Consider the following 16,514-nt stretch of genomic DNA (forward strand, 5'->3'; position numbering starts at 1 on the left):
CAAGCCCCAAACTTCAGTTGACTAAAAAGAATGATCTTTTTCTCTTTGTCCTTAACTGACAGAATGGGAGCAGGGCCCAGGGCCTAGCAACCCTCTTTGACCTTGGCTTCACCTCATTGCTTCCCCCACAAGCTTGGTTTCCCTGGTGGGCTCATTGGGCGGTTAATTAGCTCTTTGAAGCTCTGGAAGAGGCAAAGTGGCGCTATGTGGGTTTTAGAAATAAAATCAATAAATGACTTAACCACAGCCCAGCTATCTCCTGCCTCTCTCCCCTGGGGCCAGCTCCATTCCTATGCAAGCTCTCTCCCTGCTCCCTGCCATCAGCTTTTGTTAAGGTTTAGGAGGGTAACAAAGTGGCTAACTAAGGCAACCTTCTCAGGCCTTTCTCTAAGGAGCTTCAGACCCTGAAATGGAAGAGAGAGGGAAGGCTTGGCCCTCAAGTGCAGGGAGCACCTGCTTTTGTGGCAAAGTGGGGGAGAGATGAGAAAGGCTTCCCCAGCCACCTTGAGACTGTGGAGGAAGAGACCTTTGCTCAACTCTATCTGTCCATCTTCTGCTGTAGCACTGGCTCCCTCCCTGCCCCAGCTTGGTGAAAGGAATACCAGCTGGGAAAGGTCAGTGTTAGGGCTTCGGAGAAACCCAAGATTGGTCCAGAGAAGAAGGCAGAATTTCTGGATAGAAACCCAGTCAGACATAAACAACCTTGAGTCACTCAAGTTAGTCAAGTGCTTCCAGGGTTCAAGATTGATCTGCACATGCAGCATGGGGGAGTGAGGGCTTGGAGAGGACATGAGAACACAAGGAGTGAGTCATTTTGAACCTTTAGGGTCTCATCATGCTGGGTTCGGGCTTGCAAAATAGGAGGGGGCCCAGGGTGGTGTCACCCCCAGAAAAAGCCTAGAAACTTCTAGTTGGGGGGCACACAACAAAACCAAAGAGACCCACAAGAAAGATCGTGGGAGAAATCTGAAGTCATTCTGGGCACCTGGTGGGCTCAGTAGGGAAAGTGTGAGACTTGACCTCAGGGTCGTGAGTTCAAGCACCGTGTTGGGCATGGAACCTATTTTTTTAAAAGTAATTTCTTGGGACTCCTGGGTGGCTCAGTGGTTGAGCGTCTGCCTTCAGCTCAGGGTGTGATCTTCGGATCCCAGATTAAATCCTGCATCGGGCTCCCTGCATGGAGCTTGCTTCTCCCTCTGCCTATGTCTCTGCCTCTCTCTCGTGAATAAATAAATCTTTAAGAAAAAAAAAGTGATTTCTCTTTCCTGGTAGAAACGGGACAAGTCCCAGCTGAGCAGGTGTCTGGAGCACAGAAGGGCAGGCACCATCGCTGAGGCACAGGAAGAGGGCTGTCAGAGCGGGCCAGCTGGAAGAGGATCAGATGATTTGGGGAGCAGGATGGATAATTTGGGAATGATTTGGGAACAGGTTCTTAGTGCCAGGAAAATAAACTTATAAGCAATTAGGGGTCAGTGCAGAGAAGGTTTGTGTGGCCAGAGTGCTGCCACAACCAGGGTGTGAGGTGACAGCACAGAAATGGGCCACTTTGTCCAGAGATCACTGCACCAAGGAGCCTTCTGAGCTCTACTCAGCAGCCCCAGATGCTAGCCAAGCCCAGAGACCCGGTTCTTGGAGGGTGGGTGACCCTTGCAGGCCTGTGGGGGGAGCCTGGGGATGGGAGCTCCGGAGAGACTAGGGAGCCACCAGGCACTCTACTGAAATAGAGCACGTAGAAGACTAAAATTAACTGGAAAATACAGAGAAATTTAAGAAAGTTTCTGTATGCTCACTGCATCCGTGTAGGCACATTTGGGTGTTTTCCTGATCTTTGTTCTCACTTGGAAGCATGGCAGCTGTGGGAGATAACAGTAATGCGGGGGTGGGGTGGGGCAGAGGCAGGCAGGAGAGAGCAGCCCTCTGGAAGACTCGGAGTTTAGACCCTACATTAAACTCGTAACTCCAGGGCTGGGTCTACTGTGGCTCAGAATGTCCTCGAAGACAGCTAGGCCTTCCCCAAACCAGGCTCTCAGTAGCATCCTGCGGCTGTCCAGGCCTCTCTGACCTGCTTCCTTGGCCCTCAGACCAGAACACCCAGTTCTCTCCACCAGCCCACTGCCCTGGGAAGCCCAGGCACCCTTTGAAATAGCATAAAGCCCTGGGCTCCTTTTGCTCAAAGAACAAAGCAGGATCCAAAGTCTGCCTCCGTAAGAGTAGGAGGCAGCAGCTGGAGGAGGCAGGAATTTATATTCTCGTATGAGTGTAAATTGGAGGAAGGAGTTCACAGCTCAGAAAAGTAAACCAACCAGCTGAAGGTCACACAGCAAATCAGTGCTGGGGGCCAGGGCACGAGCAGTGGATTGGTGACAGAGCCTCTAAAGGGAGGTCCCGTAGCTGCTAGGCCACGAAGACTGAGTGGTGTCAGGTTCCGGCTGCAGAGGCTCCCATTTTCTAGGTGAGGTCACGCTGTGGACCCAGGCCCACTGAATCTCTGTCTGGTATGTGGGCCTGGGTGGGAGGAGCGAGTGGAAGGAGGTGTCTAGTCACCTGGCAGCTGCGTCAAAGGGAGATCTCACGCCACTGACCAATATGAGTTGGTGGGGGATGCTTCAGTTTATTCTGCCACCGTGGGCACAGTACTACAGTTCCCAGAGGCCCCTGCTCTAGGCTAGCAGCCCCTAGCGAAAGCTGGCCCGTAATCTGACTACCATCCCTCTCAAAAGGTCACTTCAGAACTCCCTGAAGGACAACAACGGGGGGGGGGGGGGGGGGGGACCAGAGTGGCTCAGCTTGGGTGGAGGTGGGGTGGGAGCAGCGACCTGCCTCAAGCGACCTCCTCCATCCCACCCCCTGGAACCCAGAGTCCTGGTCCCCCTTCTCTGACACCAGGGTCCTTTGCTAGCTACATCTGTTCAGGGCACCCTCACAGCTCCTGGCCCTTCAGCCTGCATGGGGGTGTCCTGACCCCTGTTGCCACCACATAAGCCTGTGACCACCAGACCTGGGCACAGACACCCCTCCCTCCCCACCCCCATGTCAGGCTCTACCACGGAAGCCTGACCAGAGGTCTTCCAGCTTGTGGGCAAATGTCTAAAACAGAAGCCAAGCTGCTCTGACGAAGGCTGAGCCTCCGGACACCTGTCCTCCCGACAGCCCTCCCTAGCTTCCGCAGGAGCGCTGACCGGCCCAAAATCTGGCCCCACCCCTTCATCCTCGAGCCAGGAGAAGGGCCCAGATCAGAGCGTACGGCTCAGCCAAGGCCCAGCCCGCCAGCTCCAGTCCAGCCCTAGGCCTCTCAGGCAGCGCTGCTGTGTCTCATCTCTGACTCTGCGAAAGGCCGAGGCGGGCACAGAAGACCCCAGCATGCGGGTGAGGTCTGGAAGAAGTGGGTCAGCGCAGGGCTGTGAATGAGCCAGGCCAGGCCTGCTCTCCCTGCCCCTCTCCCCTCTCCTCCCCTGGCCACCAAAATAGCTCACTAAGCAGTCAGGCCAACACCCTCCCCTTGCAGGGGGAGGCGGAGCAAGCTGCCCAGAGCCAGGCTTTAAAACCCCCTGGGCTGCCGGCGAGCTCCACTCCCTGGCAGGAGGCAGTGCCTTGGGCACCCGGTCCACCCATCCATCCACCCATCTGTCCGTCTGTCTGTCCGTGCCTCCAGCCTGCCCTCCTGCAGCCATGTCCCGGCCACTGTCAGACCAGGAGAAGAGAAAGCAGATCAGTGTGCGTGGCCTAGCAGGTGTGGAGAATGTGACGGAGCTCAAGAAGAACTTCAACCGACACCTGCATTTCACACTCGTCAAAGACCGCAATGTGGCCACCCCAAGAGACTACTACTTTGCGCTGGCCCACACTGTTCGTGACCACCTCGTGGGCCGCTGGATCCGCACGCAGCAGCACTACTACGAAAAGGACCCCAAGGTGCTGCTTGGAGTGTCCTGGGTGGGAAAGGGGTCAGGATAGGGGGGTCCCCAAGAGGGCCAGATTGTAAGTGGCAGCCCTTTGTAGGGTCAGGGTTTTCTGCGGGCAAAATCAAGGGTTCCTTCCAGGGACGGAGGTTGGAGGAACAGGGGCACCAAGAGTTGCTGGTGCCAAGACGACTCAGGTAGAGAAACCTGGGGTGGGGGCAGGTGTGTATGTTGGGGGCTCGGATCAGGTGGGCTGGTTGCAAAGGCTTGGTGCCCATTCAGGAAGTGGAGGGGCTTCTGGTGGTTGGGAAGACCCCCGGGCCTGGGTTGGACCTGAAGTGGAAGGACGGGTCATCAAATGTGCATGCGGTGTGTCTGTACCACCGGTGGTGCTGGACAGCTGGGGTAGGGGGATCAAGTGTCTGTTGGGGTCATGGTAAATGTCAGCAACCTGACACTCTCGGGCGGGGGGAGGGGCCAGCAAGTGGGCCAGGGAGGGGACCTGGGAAATGGGGAGACCAGGTACCCTCAGCATCCCGGATTCTGGTATCTCTCTGCCCCTTCTTGGGGCTGAGGCTGGAGGACCAAGGGGAACTAACTGGGCACTGCAAGGACAGGAGGTGGCCAACTCTCCCCGTGACTCATGGTGACCTTGAGCAAATGACTGATTCCCCTGCACCTCAGGCTTTGCCCTCTGGGGGAGTACTTGGAGGTGCTTCTCTGGGTCCTGACTCCCCCATGGGCTGCCCGGAGGCTTATGTGCGATGGCAGGGGTTTTCAGCTCTCCTAAGCACCCCAGTCCCCAAGGTAGATATGGGAGCCCCATTTTGCAAATGAGGACATTGAGGCTCAGAGAAGAAAAGCGATGTATCTAAAGTCAGAGGCAATGCTAGACCAGAACCTTCCCGATGGTTCCAGAAGCCTGTGATGAGGAGAAAATAAATGGAGATAGGGCTGGCAGGAGTGGGACAGGAGGTGTGAGAGGCCTGGCTAAATGCTGCTAGGCAGCCCTGACTCCTGCCCTGCACCTGTCTCTCTGGGCAGAGGATCTACTACCTGTCTCTGGAGTTCTACATGGGACGGACACTACAAAACACCATGGTGAACCTGGCCTTGGAGAATGCCTGTGACGAGGCCACCTACCAGGTGCGGAGGGGGACGGGAGTGGGGGTGAGAGCGGGGCAAGCCTGAGTAATTGGGGGATACACCTGCTGGCCTTTGGCCTTGACCACTGCCACCCCCTGCCCCCTCCAGCTGGGCCTGGACATGGAGGAGCTGGAGGAGATTGAGGAGGATGCAGGGCTGGGCAACGGGGGCCTGGGTCGGCTGGCTGGTAAGTGTGCAGGGTGGCAGGGGTGGGGTGGGCAGAAGGGTTCCTTCTTGCCAGGCCCCTGACACCCACCTCTCTGGAAACCCCTAGCATGCTTTCTGGACTCCATGGCAACACTAGGCCTGGCTGCCTATGGCTACGGGATCCGCTATGAGTTTGGGATTTTTAACCAGAAGATCTGTGGGGGCTGGCAGGTGAGCAGCCTTGGGCCCTGGTCTGGTGGGGACCCAGGCCTGATGGAGAGAAACCCCATTGGATCATCCATCTCTGGATAGATCCAGAACCAGCCTCAGCTTTGACAGAAAGCATCTTTGTCTCTTCCCCCTGACCCCAAAGACTTCTGGTCACTCTTGGAATGGGTGGTCCATGCCTGAGGGACTTCTCAGGCTCCCATTACACACACCCTGTCCCATCAGATATCCTACCAGGCCAGGGGCCCACCCCAGGGCTCTAATTTGCACTCTATAGAGGGCACACTAGGGCTACTGCTCCTGCCCTACCCATTGCCCCTCTGGATCTGACGTTGCCTTCCTTTCTCCCCAACCTGCCTTGGGCTCAGATGGAGGAGGCTGATGACTGGCTTCGCTACGGAAACCCCTGGGAGAAGGCCCGACCTGAGTTCATGCTGCCTGTGCACTTCTATGGCCGAGTAGAACACACCAGCCAGGGGGCCAAGTGGGTGGACACACAGGTGAGGGAGTGGGGGCAGCTCCCAGTGAAAGGGTAGTGGGGAGGAGACTCTGGAAGAAAACAAGGAGATACAGAGAAAGAGCCTGGGGGCTACTGGACCCGGTGCGCTTTCCAATGGAGGACACTGAGGCTCAGAGAGGTTAAGTGGTCTACTCGAGGTCAAACAGCTGGAGCTAGGAGAGGCTGGAGACAGGGTCATAGAGGACCCAGGCCAAGCACAGAGCCCAGGAGGAGGAGAGAGTCTCTACCCTGCCCCCCCAGTGCCCTTCCCCTGGCCTGGCTCCTTTCCACCTCACAAGAGTCTTCCAAGAATAATCACGGTGACTTGACTCCCCAGCACATCTAAACTGGCAGCTCGATGGGAAACAAAGCAACAGCCCAGAAAGACAGGGAGAAAATGAGCACCATGAGAGAGGAATTGACTTGTTCAAGGTCACACAAGTTAGAGGGAGCCTAAAGCCAAACCAGGTGTCTGAATCCCAGCTCCATGAGTTCTTTCAGCTGTGGCTGGAGGTCATGAACCTCCAGGTGACTGCACGGAAATCTCTTGGCTTTCAGACGCGGGCATTTGTTCTGCTATCATCTGTGATAAGATTCAGCAGGGGCTCTGGCGGCCCACCTAGCTCTCTGCTCTTGGGCCAGTCCCTTCCCTCCTTGAACTGCAGCTTCCACTCTGTTCCAAGTACAGGCTCAGTTACTTAGTGCTGGGAAGGAAGGGTGCTGCCGCTGGGGGCCATGGATGTGCCCCCTGCCCTGTAGTGACAGGAACTGTCGGCAGCAGTTATTGAAGTTTGCCAATTGCGGGAGGTGGGGCCAGCATTAGTCATTGCTAATTAACCCCCTGGTCAACCAGGCAGAAGAAGCCCTTCGGACAAACTTGACATCTGTGTCCCCTTTAGCTGGGCCCCAGGCTCCCCCCAGCCCTCTCAGGAGCCCACAGCGTCCTCTACGTTGTGCTCAGGCCAGGTGGGCCTGCTCATCACCATCACTACAGGGTGACCACCAGCAGAGCCCCCCCCTCTGTTCCTCACAAGCAGCCAGGCAAGGTGGGGTGGGCGGTGTGGGGAGTTCTGGTGGGGGATCCTCTCTATGATGAGGTCCAGAGACGTTGAGAGGTTTGCTCATGGTCACCCAGAGTTGGCACTAAAAGCTGAGGCAGGAGGATGCCTGGGTGGCTCAGCAGTTTAGAGCCTGCCTTCCGCCCAGAGCGTAATCCCAGGGTCCTGGGATCGAGTCCCGTGTCAGACTCCCTGCACGGAGGCTCTCTGCCTGTGTCTCTGCCTCTCTCTGTATGTCTTTCATGAGTAAATAAATAAAATCTTAAAAAAAAAATACGGGACAGGGAGTTGGCAGGGCACAGGGACAAAGGCTGGGATTCAGCTCTCAGGGTGCCACGGGGTCATGGGGCAGACACCCAGCTCCTGACAGCACACTGGACGTCCCCCCGCAGGTGGTGCTGGCCATGCCTTATGATACCCCTGTGCCTGGCTATCGCAACAACATCGTCAACACCATGCGCCTGTGGTCGGCCAAGGCCCCCAATGACTTCAACCTCAAAGACTGTGAGTCCAGCCCTGGCCACTGGCAGCCCCACCCTCCCTGGCCTGCACTCAAGTCCGAGCCTGACACTGGCCCCACTTTCCCCCCTCAGTCAATGTTGGTGGCTACATCCAAGCTGTGCTGGACCGGAACCTGGCTGAGAACATCTCGCGTGTCCTGTACCCCAATGACAACGTACGTTGTCACCTCCTGGGCTGGGAACAGGAAGCCTGAGAGCCTGGGAGAGGGCAAAGGACTGGGAGGGATGGTCTCTGGTACCTAGTCACACTCAGGACAGTTTTGTTTTTGTTTTTGTTTTTTTTCTTAAGTTTGTTTGTTTATTTATTTTGGTAATCTCTACACCCAGAGTGGGGCTCTAACTCATGACCCAGAGATTAAGAGTCATGTGCTTTTCCAACTGAGCCAGTCAGGTGCCCCGCACCCAGGATATATGGTTGGCTCCTTTGTGTCCTGTTTTTCCTCTGAGTTCTTTAAGAGGATGCCTAAGTCCTGGGGACAGCAAGTTAGGGCAGGGCGCTTTGGAGGAGCTGTTGTTCCCTGGCAGTGCTGACAGTACCCCTGGTCCTTGTGTGCCCCCTTCCTAACACTATCCCCCACTGCTACTTCTTGGTGGGGGAAAGACCCTGGGCAAAAGTCTCCTGGCCATACCCGCAGCAGCATTAGGCCACCCCCTACCACGACCTTGACTTGCTCAGCCTTGCGTTGAACTATTTCCCAGTTCTTTGAGGGGAAAGAGCTGCGTCTGAAGCAGGAGTACTTTGTGGTGGCCGCCACCCTCCAAGACATCATCCGCCGCTTCAAGTCTTCCAAGTTTGGCTGCCGTGACCCCGTGCGCACAAGCTTTGATGCCTTTCCAGATAAGGTACCAGGGTCCAGGGAGGGTCCCTCTCTACACCTCCCAGGATGTGTGGCATCGCCTCTCCCCTCCAGTCTCAGCTCACCCCACTCACTCTATAAATGAGGAGGTAGAGGCTGGAGGCTGGTGGTGTGTGAGGGTGACCTGCTCAGAAGCCTCAATCGATGGGCACATACCCTGGAACGTCACCCTCGTCCTGTCCACAACTCCTCCGATGAGGCCTACTACCCTTGGCTGAGCCCTGGAACCACATTGGCCCCTGGAGGGGGCTCCAAAGGGTCAGAGGACAGTGATCACAGCCGTGGTTTGGATCCCAGACTGACTCCCAGCCCCACTCTCCACAGGTGGCCATCCAGCTCAATGATACCCACCCGTCCTTGGCCATCCCTGAGCTGATGAGGATCCTGGTCGACCTGGAGCGGCTGGACTGGGACAAGGTGGGCTTCAGGACCCCTCCACCCCGCTTGACCCTCTCTGTCTCAGGGTTCCCTTCCTAGTCTGGGAAGCAGAAGTATGTGAGCGCAGCACCCATGGAACAGACAACAGTGCGAGGTCCAGGGGGCGAGTGTCCTAGAACCCACGGATGGGGCCTAGGCTCTGGGCTACACACCATGTATGGAGAGCCATCAGGAGTTAGGCCTGGGGGTTCCTGACTCCCTAACCCTGCCTATCAGGCCTGGGATGTGACGGTCAGGACCTGCGCCTACACCAACCACACCGTCCTGCCCGAGGCCCTAGAGCGCTGGCCCGTGCATCTTATTGAGACTCTGCTGCCCCGACACCTCCAGATCATCTATGAGATCAACCAGCGCTTCCTTAACGTGAGTGAGAGAGGCCTGGGCTGGGGGACGGGGGAGTGCTGCGGAAGGCAGGTGCAGCGCAGCCTGAGACTCCGTGGGCAGGGCCCTGGGGGTATGGGGCTGGGGACCTGGGTTCCTGAGTCTGCGCCTGAGCTCTGGGCTCTCCCTACACAGCGGGTGGCAGCTGCTTTCCCAGGGGATGTAGACCGGCTGCGGCGCATGTCGCTGGTGGAAGAGGGCGCGGTGAAGCGCATCAACATGGCTCACCTGTGCATTGCGGGCTCACATGCTGTCAACGGCGTGGCTCGAATCCACTCGGAGATCCTCAAGAAAACCATGTGAGCCCTCTCCCTCCCGCTGGCTCCTCCCCTGATGACCCCCGCTCCTCCCGCTGGCCCCGCCCTCCCTCCGGGGAGGGGTCCTCATTACTTGACCCCCAGCTGGCCCTTCCCACAGGTAGCAGGCATTTATGTGTCATGGCCCAGATGTCCAGGACAGTCTTGTCCCCAGATGACCCCTTCTCACCTACAGCCACCCCCTCACCTCCGGGCCCCTCTCTGCAAGAAACCAGAGCGGGGCTTCCGGGACTAGGTGTTCCTTCCGCAGGGATGAGTAGTGACTCTCCAACCTAATCCCGCAGCTTCAAGGACTTCTACGAGCTGGAGCCTCATAAATTCCAGAACAAGACCAACGGCATCACCCCTCGTCGCTGGCTAGTTCTGTGTAACCCTGGACTGGCAGAAGTCATTGCTGAGGTGAGAGGTCACTGTATGGCCAGTAGGTGTCAACATGGGTCACTACGGGGATCAGCAGTGTAAGGACATATAGGTGGGTTATTATAGGGGGCCCGCCAGGAGGGCTGAAATCCATCCTGCACTGCGTTCCCCAAGCCTTGCATGTGCCTGGAGGAGGGGAACCATTTTCTCGTATGCATGAGGATGCTCTGTGGGCTTGTGGAGGCCAACCAGGTGGGAATTCACAGTCCAATGGAGAGGGTCACCAACAGGTCACATCTGAAGTGAGACTGGCAAGGGGCATGGATTGTGAGCAGGGCCTCAAGGTCATTGCATGTCTGAGGAGAAGGCCAGGAGAAAGGCCCCCTGGGGTCAGGGCGGGTCAGCCATCAGAGTCCCAGGTCTGAAGGGAAAATGCAGTGCCCCGCACACACTGCATCCCTGCTTGGAGGCTGGAAAAGGAGGGGGTGTCTGCAGGGACTGGGCTTGGCTGAGCTGGAAAGGGACCCCTCCGGGAGGGAGAACCAAAAAGGGGCACAGGCTTGACTGTGAGCCATCTCCCACAGCGCATTGGGGAGGACTACATCTCAGACCTGGACCAGCTGCGCAAACTGCTCTCCTTCGTGGATGACGAAGCCTTTATCCGGGATGTGGCCAAAGTGAAGCAGGTAGGCAGTGCTATGACCTGGGACACTTGTGCCAGGGTGGGAAGGAGTGGGCCAGAGGTGCTGGGTGCCCGGGTCGGGAATGGCCGAGGGAGCTTGACTCTCCCGCAGCCTTAGGCCCCTGATGGAGTTGCCTGGAGTCCATGGTGAGAGCGCATCATTTGACTCCACCGGAAGAGTGCTAACATTGATTAGCAATGTCTGCTCTGGGCCCAGCGTGGAGAAAGGTGGCAAGTGAACCTCCCGTCGTCTACCTTTCTGGGCAAGAAATGGCACTGAGGCTAAGTCCTGTTGGTGAGCTCTTCCCCATCCCCACCTTCAGGAAAACAAGTTAAAGTTCGCTGCCTACCTAGAGAGGGAATACAAAGTCCATATCAACCCCAACTCGCTCTTCGACATCCAGGTGAAGCGAATTCATGAATATAAACGCCAGCTCCTCAACTGCCTCCACATCATCACCCTGTACAATCGTGAGTGGCGGGGTTTCACTCTGGCTCTCAGGGCTCCCCTCTGTACACCTGTTGGTGTACTACATACTTCCAATTCAGTGTCTCTCTTTTGGCTTTGGGCCAACTCTTGGGACATAGATTATCTCCATTTCATAGACGGGCAAATGGAGGCTCAGAGAGGGGGAAATGAGAGATTGGAGGTTACATAGCCAGTGGCTGTCCAAATCAGGTCTATTATCTCTCAGCCAGGGCCCTGGCTGGATGCATGCTGTCAGGAGGTATTGCCAAGAGGGAAAACCTGGCCCACTGTTCTGTGTTTCTCCACAGGCATCAAGCAGGAACCCAATAGGTTTGTCGTGCCCCGAACTGTGATGATTGGAGGGAAGGTGAGAAGTCAGGCCACAGACTGTGGCTCTGGCCCTTTGGCATCCAGGTTGAGGGTGGCCTGGCTGGGTTGCAGGATAGGGGCAGGATGCTGGGCTGTGCAGCTGACTCCAGACTGTGCCCCCACAGGCTGCCCCTGGATACCACATGGCCAAGATGATCATCAAACTCATCACAGCCATTGGGGATGTGGTTAACCACGACCCAGTGGTAGGAGACCGCCTCCGTGTGATCTTCCTGGAGAACTACCGAGTCTCGCTGGCAGAGAAAGGTGGGGTGCCACCAGAGGGAGGCTCTGAGGAGTTCAGCCAGGAAGGAATATCTGTCACCTGTTCCTTAGCATACTGGCACTTGGAAGAAAAATCTGGGAGAGGACAATCCTCAAATCACAAGGATGTCCCCCTCTGATGGTGTAATTTCAGGCAGTACAGAATGAAATTATAGAGAAGATTGAAATTAGTGGGAAGATTTGCCCTTCAAATCACACACACACAGTGGGGTGGAGGTGGGGAGAGAGTCCAGGTTAGATTTCAGGTGTTCAAGATCATTAAGCAGTTGGGGGAGGCTGGTGGTGAGATGGAGATTCAGTTGGTTACTTCTGGAGGGTGAGGGTGGAGGGGGCTCTGAATCTGCTATACCTATGGCCAGCCTAACTCCACAGTCCCTAGCTGGGGTGGGACTGTACCCGGAACTGAGCTTGTACCCTGTGGCTGCCCCACAGTGATCCCAGCTGCTGACCTCTCCGAGCAGATCTCCACAGCAGGCACGGAGGCCTCAGGCACTGGCAACATGAAGTTCATGCTCAATGGAGCTCTGACCATTGGCACCATGGACGGAGCCAATGTAGAGATGGCAGAGGAGGCGGGAGAAGAAAACTTCTTCATCTTCGGCATGCGGGTAGAGGACGTGGAAAAGCTTGACCAGAGAGGGTATGGGGGTCAAGGGCTCCAAAGTTCACAGTCCACGGGCAGGAGGCCCTGAGGTGTGGCTACTAGAGGGCAGGGCTCCCTGGAAAGGCTGGCCCAGGCTGCACAGCGTGTTAGTTTTGGCCACGAGGATTCTGGAGAACTTGGGAGGAGGGACTTATAACACAGAAGGCTAGTGGCAGGGGAAAAGAAGACACTTGGAACTGAAGGAAAAAGAAGAAATTATATCAATTCTAGGACATATTATTTCTGGCATTTCTGGCAGCTGTGGCAAAAAGAGAACTAGGAGTACAGTAAGAACAGCTGTGCTTATGGTCAGACGTGCAGTTCTTCAAAGTAGATATTTTCCTGGCATTACATTTTTTTAATTAAGATTTTATTATTTATTCATGAGAGACACACAGAGAAAGAGGCAGAGACACAGGCAGAGGGAGAAGCAGGCTCCATGCAGGGAGCCTGATGGGGGACTCGATCCCAGGACTCCAGGATCACGCCCTGGGCCGAAGGCAGATGCTCAACTGCTGAGCCCCCCCAAGTGTCCCAATATTTTTTTAAAAATAATTTTCCGCCTTGCTTGTAGTTCTCTTTTTTTTTTTTAAAGACTTTTATTTATTTATTCATTAGAGACAGACAGACAGAGAGACAGAGAGAGAGAGGCAGAGACACAGGCAGAGGGAGAAGCAGGCTCCATGCAGGGAGTGTGACGTGGGACTTAATCCTGGATCTCCAGGATCTTATCCTGGGCTGAAGGCGGCGCTAAACAGCTGAGCCACCCAGGCTGCCCCATCCCAATATTTCTTAAAATTTATTTTAAAATATATTTTTTCCTTCTCATGAAAGCAATACGTGCTTCCTAATTAGAAAAATCCCAAATAACAAAATAAGTCATTCATAATCTCATCACCCATTTTTAAAGCCACAGCCCTTTTTCTACGAATTTACGTGTACATGTGTACATATATAGAAGTTGGGAATAATGCACATACAATTTTGAGGTCTTAACACAACTTTGGATCCTGATGTCATTAAATGGCCTTTAAAATATTTAACATGTTTGTATAGGGTTCTATCGTAATGGACATACTATAACTTATTTAAGCAGTTCCCTGGTGTTGGACCTTATGGTTGATTTCTGCTGTTTGTCAGTGTAAATATCACTGTGATGACCATCCTTTTATATCTACGTCCACATCTTTATTTCCTTTAGTTGATTATTAGAGGGGATATTTCTGCGCCCCAAAAAGTATGAATTTTTTTTTTTTTAAGCATGAGTTCTTAAGGCTCTTGATGCATGTTGCCAAATGCTTTCCAGAAAGTTGGTACCAGTTTACACTCCCACCTACTGCTTCTGAGAGCTGGCATTAAATATTGAAAGGAAATCCTCCTGTTGGGCTTGACTAGGAAGTTCAGACTTTGTCCTTTGGACAAGAGGGAGATAGGACATGTTTTGAGCAAGATCCAGCATGTTCAGAAGCAGGCTCCAGAAGGAGAGTCTGGGCTGCAAGGTGGAGACTGGACTATGTGTGTGTGTGTGTGGGGGGGGGTACAGGTGGGGGCCCAGGGTAGGGGCTGATACCAGAACGCAAAGAGAGTGGCCTGAGTGTCAGTGCTGGGGATGGGGGTCATGGATGTCCTCTGCCTCTCTGCCCCTTCCTGTCTATGAATCTGACCAACTGCACCCACTCCTTGACCTGGGCGGCCAGATGGAAGTGGGGAGGAAAGAAAAGAGATGAGACTGGCCTTGGGGAGGGCTTTGAACCCTGAGGGGTGACTCAGGGGTGCTTGCACTGGCTCAGAAAGTGGCACCCAGGGGGCAAGCTGGCACCGGGCCAGCAATAAGTGCGGTTGGACAGTGAGTTTAAGGAGCTTCCTGGAGGATTGGTCTGTTGGTTCCTCCTGGGGCCTGAAGGCAGATGGACTTGGGAGAGGGAATGGGAAAAGCCATTCAGGAAGGAAACACACCAGTTGGGAGAGGTGGTGGCATGTGAGAGGAAGAGCACTTGGTCTAGGGCCTTGGCTCTGCTGCTTCCCTTTCGTCCTCTCCAGGCCTCAAGCACATAAGGGGAATGAGAAGCTGAGCAGGGAGGGGATGCCTGAGTGGCTCAGGGGTTGAGCACCTGCCTTTGGCACAGCGTGTGGTCCTGGGTTCCTGGGTTCCAGTCCCACACTGGGCTCCTTGCATGGAGCCTGCTTCTCCGTCTGCCTGGGTCTCTGCCTCTCTCTCTCTCTCTGTGTGTCTCTCATGAATAAGTAAATAAAATCTTAAAAAAGAAAAAAAAAAAAGCTGAGCAGAAAAGGGAAGCAGCCTCTGGGGAAGGACCTCCCGAGGGGTTGTGGCCCCTCCAGGGAGGGCAGCAGCCCGCTGGGCCTGACTTTTAAAATTTTTTTATTTTTAAAGATTTTAGTTATTCATTCATGAGAGACACACACACAGAGGCAGAGACATAGGCAGAGGAAGAAGCAGACTCCCTGTGGGGAGCTTGATATGGGGCTCCATTCCAGGACTCCAGGGTCACGACCTGAGCCAAAGGCAGATGCTCAACCACTGAGCCACCAGGTGCCCTGGGCCTGGCTTTTGACCCTGGGACTTCGGATTTCTCTGATTTTCTCCGGAGAAGGAGCCAGGAAGTCCTTTTCATGGTGTGGACCCCTCTTCCCCCACAGGTACAATGCCCAGGAGTACTATGACCGAATTCCTGAGCTCCGGCAGATCATTGAGCAGCTGAGCAGCGGCTTCTTCTCCCCCAAACAGCCAGACTTGTTCAAGGACATTGTCAACATGCTCATGCATCATGACCGGTGAGCTGTCCGGCCAGGGAACTGTGCAGGTGGGACTGCTGGGCTGAACTGGGCTCAGGTGCTGCATGGGGAGACTGGGCAGGGGTCCTGGGCATTTGGGGCCAGGCTCCTTTGGAAGCATGGAAGCAGCTTCAGTCTCCTGGCTCCCAGAAGACCACCAGGACAGGACGGGCTCGGCGCTTGACCTTATGGAGCCTCCTCCCTCTCTATTCATCTCCAGGTTTAAAGTGTTTGCAGATTATGAAGAATACATTAAATGCCAGGAGAAAGTCAGTGCCTTGTACAAGGTGAGGCGTCCCGGGCCAGTGGTTGGCAAGGCTCTAGTGGTCCTGGCTGGGATGTGGTGGAAAGCGCAGATCCCACTGGCAGAATGAACCCAGAGCTCTCTTTTGGCCTGTTTAGAACCCAAGAGAGTGGACGAGGATGGTGATCCGGAACATAGCCACATCAGGCAAGTTCTCCAGCGACAGAACCATTGCCCAGTACGCCCGGGAGATCTGGGGCATAGAGCCTTCACGCAAGCGCCTGCCAGCCCCGGATGAGACCATCTGAGCCTCCAGACCAGACCCCAAACTAACCTCTGAGTTTGTTTGCAATCCGTTGTGCCAGCCCAGCGCCTCATCCACGGCGGGGTACTGGAGTTCCATCTCTCATCCTCTCCCTGGAACCCCCCACTTCCCCCCCCAGCCTCAAGATCCCAGTGTCCAGCGTGACTAAGGACACTGCTCCCATCCTGCCCTCTGGCTCCCCGCTCCCTCCTATTTATGGGTCTGACCAGCTGCACCCACTCCCCAATAAATTGATTCTCCTTGGGAGCCTCCTTACTCTTCTGTTGGGAAATATTTTTAGGTCTGGGCAGGCACAACAGCAGCTGCGCAGTCACCGTGCCTTACCCACCCCCACCCGCAGGTGCGTCCCCTCTGAAGGAGGGGGCAGCCCACAGGGGCGGGGCCCGAGATTCTCCAGCCTCCGTTCAGGGCGTCACCCTCCACGCCTCTCTTCCCAGAGCTGTGTCCATACTAGGTCAGCGGCCTGCCAGGCTGGCCGAGGGCGGAGCGTCCTCCTGGGTGGGGCCCACCAGGCTGGGAGCTGGAACTTGGGCAGAGGCCTCCTGGGCTACAGAGGATCCACGCGGTCCCGGGCTGGACTTGGGAGGGGGAGGAGCCTGTGGGTGGTTGGCGCCTTCTTGGCTCCGCCCTTAGCCCCGCCCCACTGCGGCGTTTAAGGGTCTCTAAGCAGGTGGCTACGCTAGGTCTAAAGTGGTGCGGTGGTGGGGGGGGTTAGGGCGGTGGACACTCACAGTCTAAGCTAGGCCGGAATTGCCCTCCCCCTCACTTTGGGGAAACTGAGGACCAGAAAGGGCCTGTTTCTAGGCTTCATATCACGAAGATTGAGGTGTGGGGGAGGTCCTGCTTCCCTGCC

The 16,514-nt window shown here is 55.6% G+C and overlaps 1 protein-coding gene across 1 annotated transcript; it reads left to right on the top strand.

The window, feature by feature from the left end:
- The first annotated feature begins 3,206 nt into the window (after positions 1-3,206).
- PYGM (glycogen phosphorylase, muscle associated) lies at positions 3,207-15,916 on the top strand. Its single transcript, XM_025446097.3, has 20 exons — positions 3,207-3,912; positions 4,944-5,045; positions 5,154-5,232; positions 5,320-5,423; positions 5,789-5,920; positions 7,370-7,481; positions 7,571-7,653; positions 8,198-8,341; positions 8,680-8,772; positions 9,010-9,156; positions 9,310-9,473; positions 9,776-9,890; positions 10,436-10,537; positions 10,857-11,004; positions 11,311-11,369; positions 11,497-11,638; positions 12,089-12,296; positions 14,958-15,092; positions 15,313-15,379; positions 15,495-15,916. The coding sequence occupies exons 1-20, from the start codon at positions 3,670-3,672 to the stop codon at positions 15,642-15,644; spliced, it is 2,529 nt and encodes an 842-aa protein (XP_025301882.1). The 5' UTR covers positions 3,207-3,669; the 3' UTR covers positions 15,645-15,916.
- The last annotated feature ends 598 nt before the right edge of the window (positions 15,917-16,514 follow it).

Source organism: Canis lupus, chromosome 18 (assembly GCF_003254725.2).
Source record: "Canis lupus dingo isolate Sandy chromosome 18, ASM325472v2, whole genome shotgun sequence".
Lineage (NCBI taxonomy): Eukaryota > Metazoa > Chordata > Mammalia > Carnivora > Canidae > Canis > Canis lupus.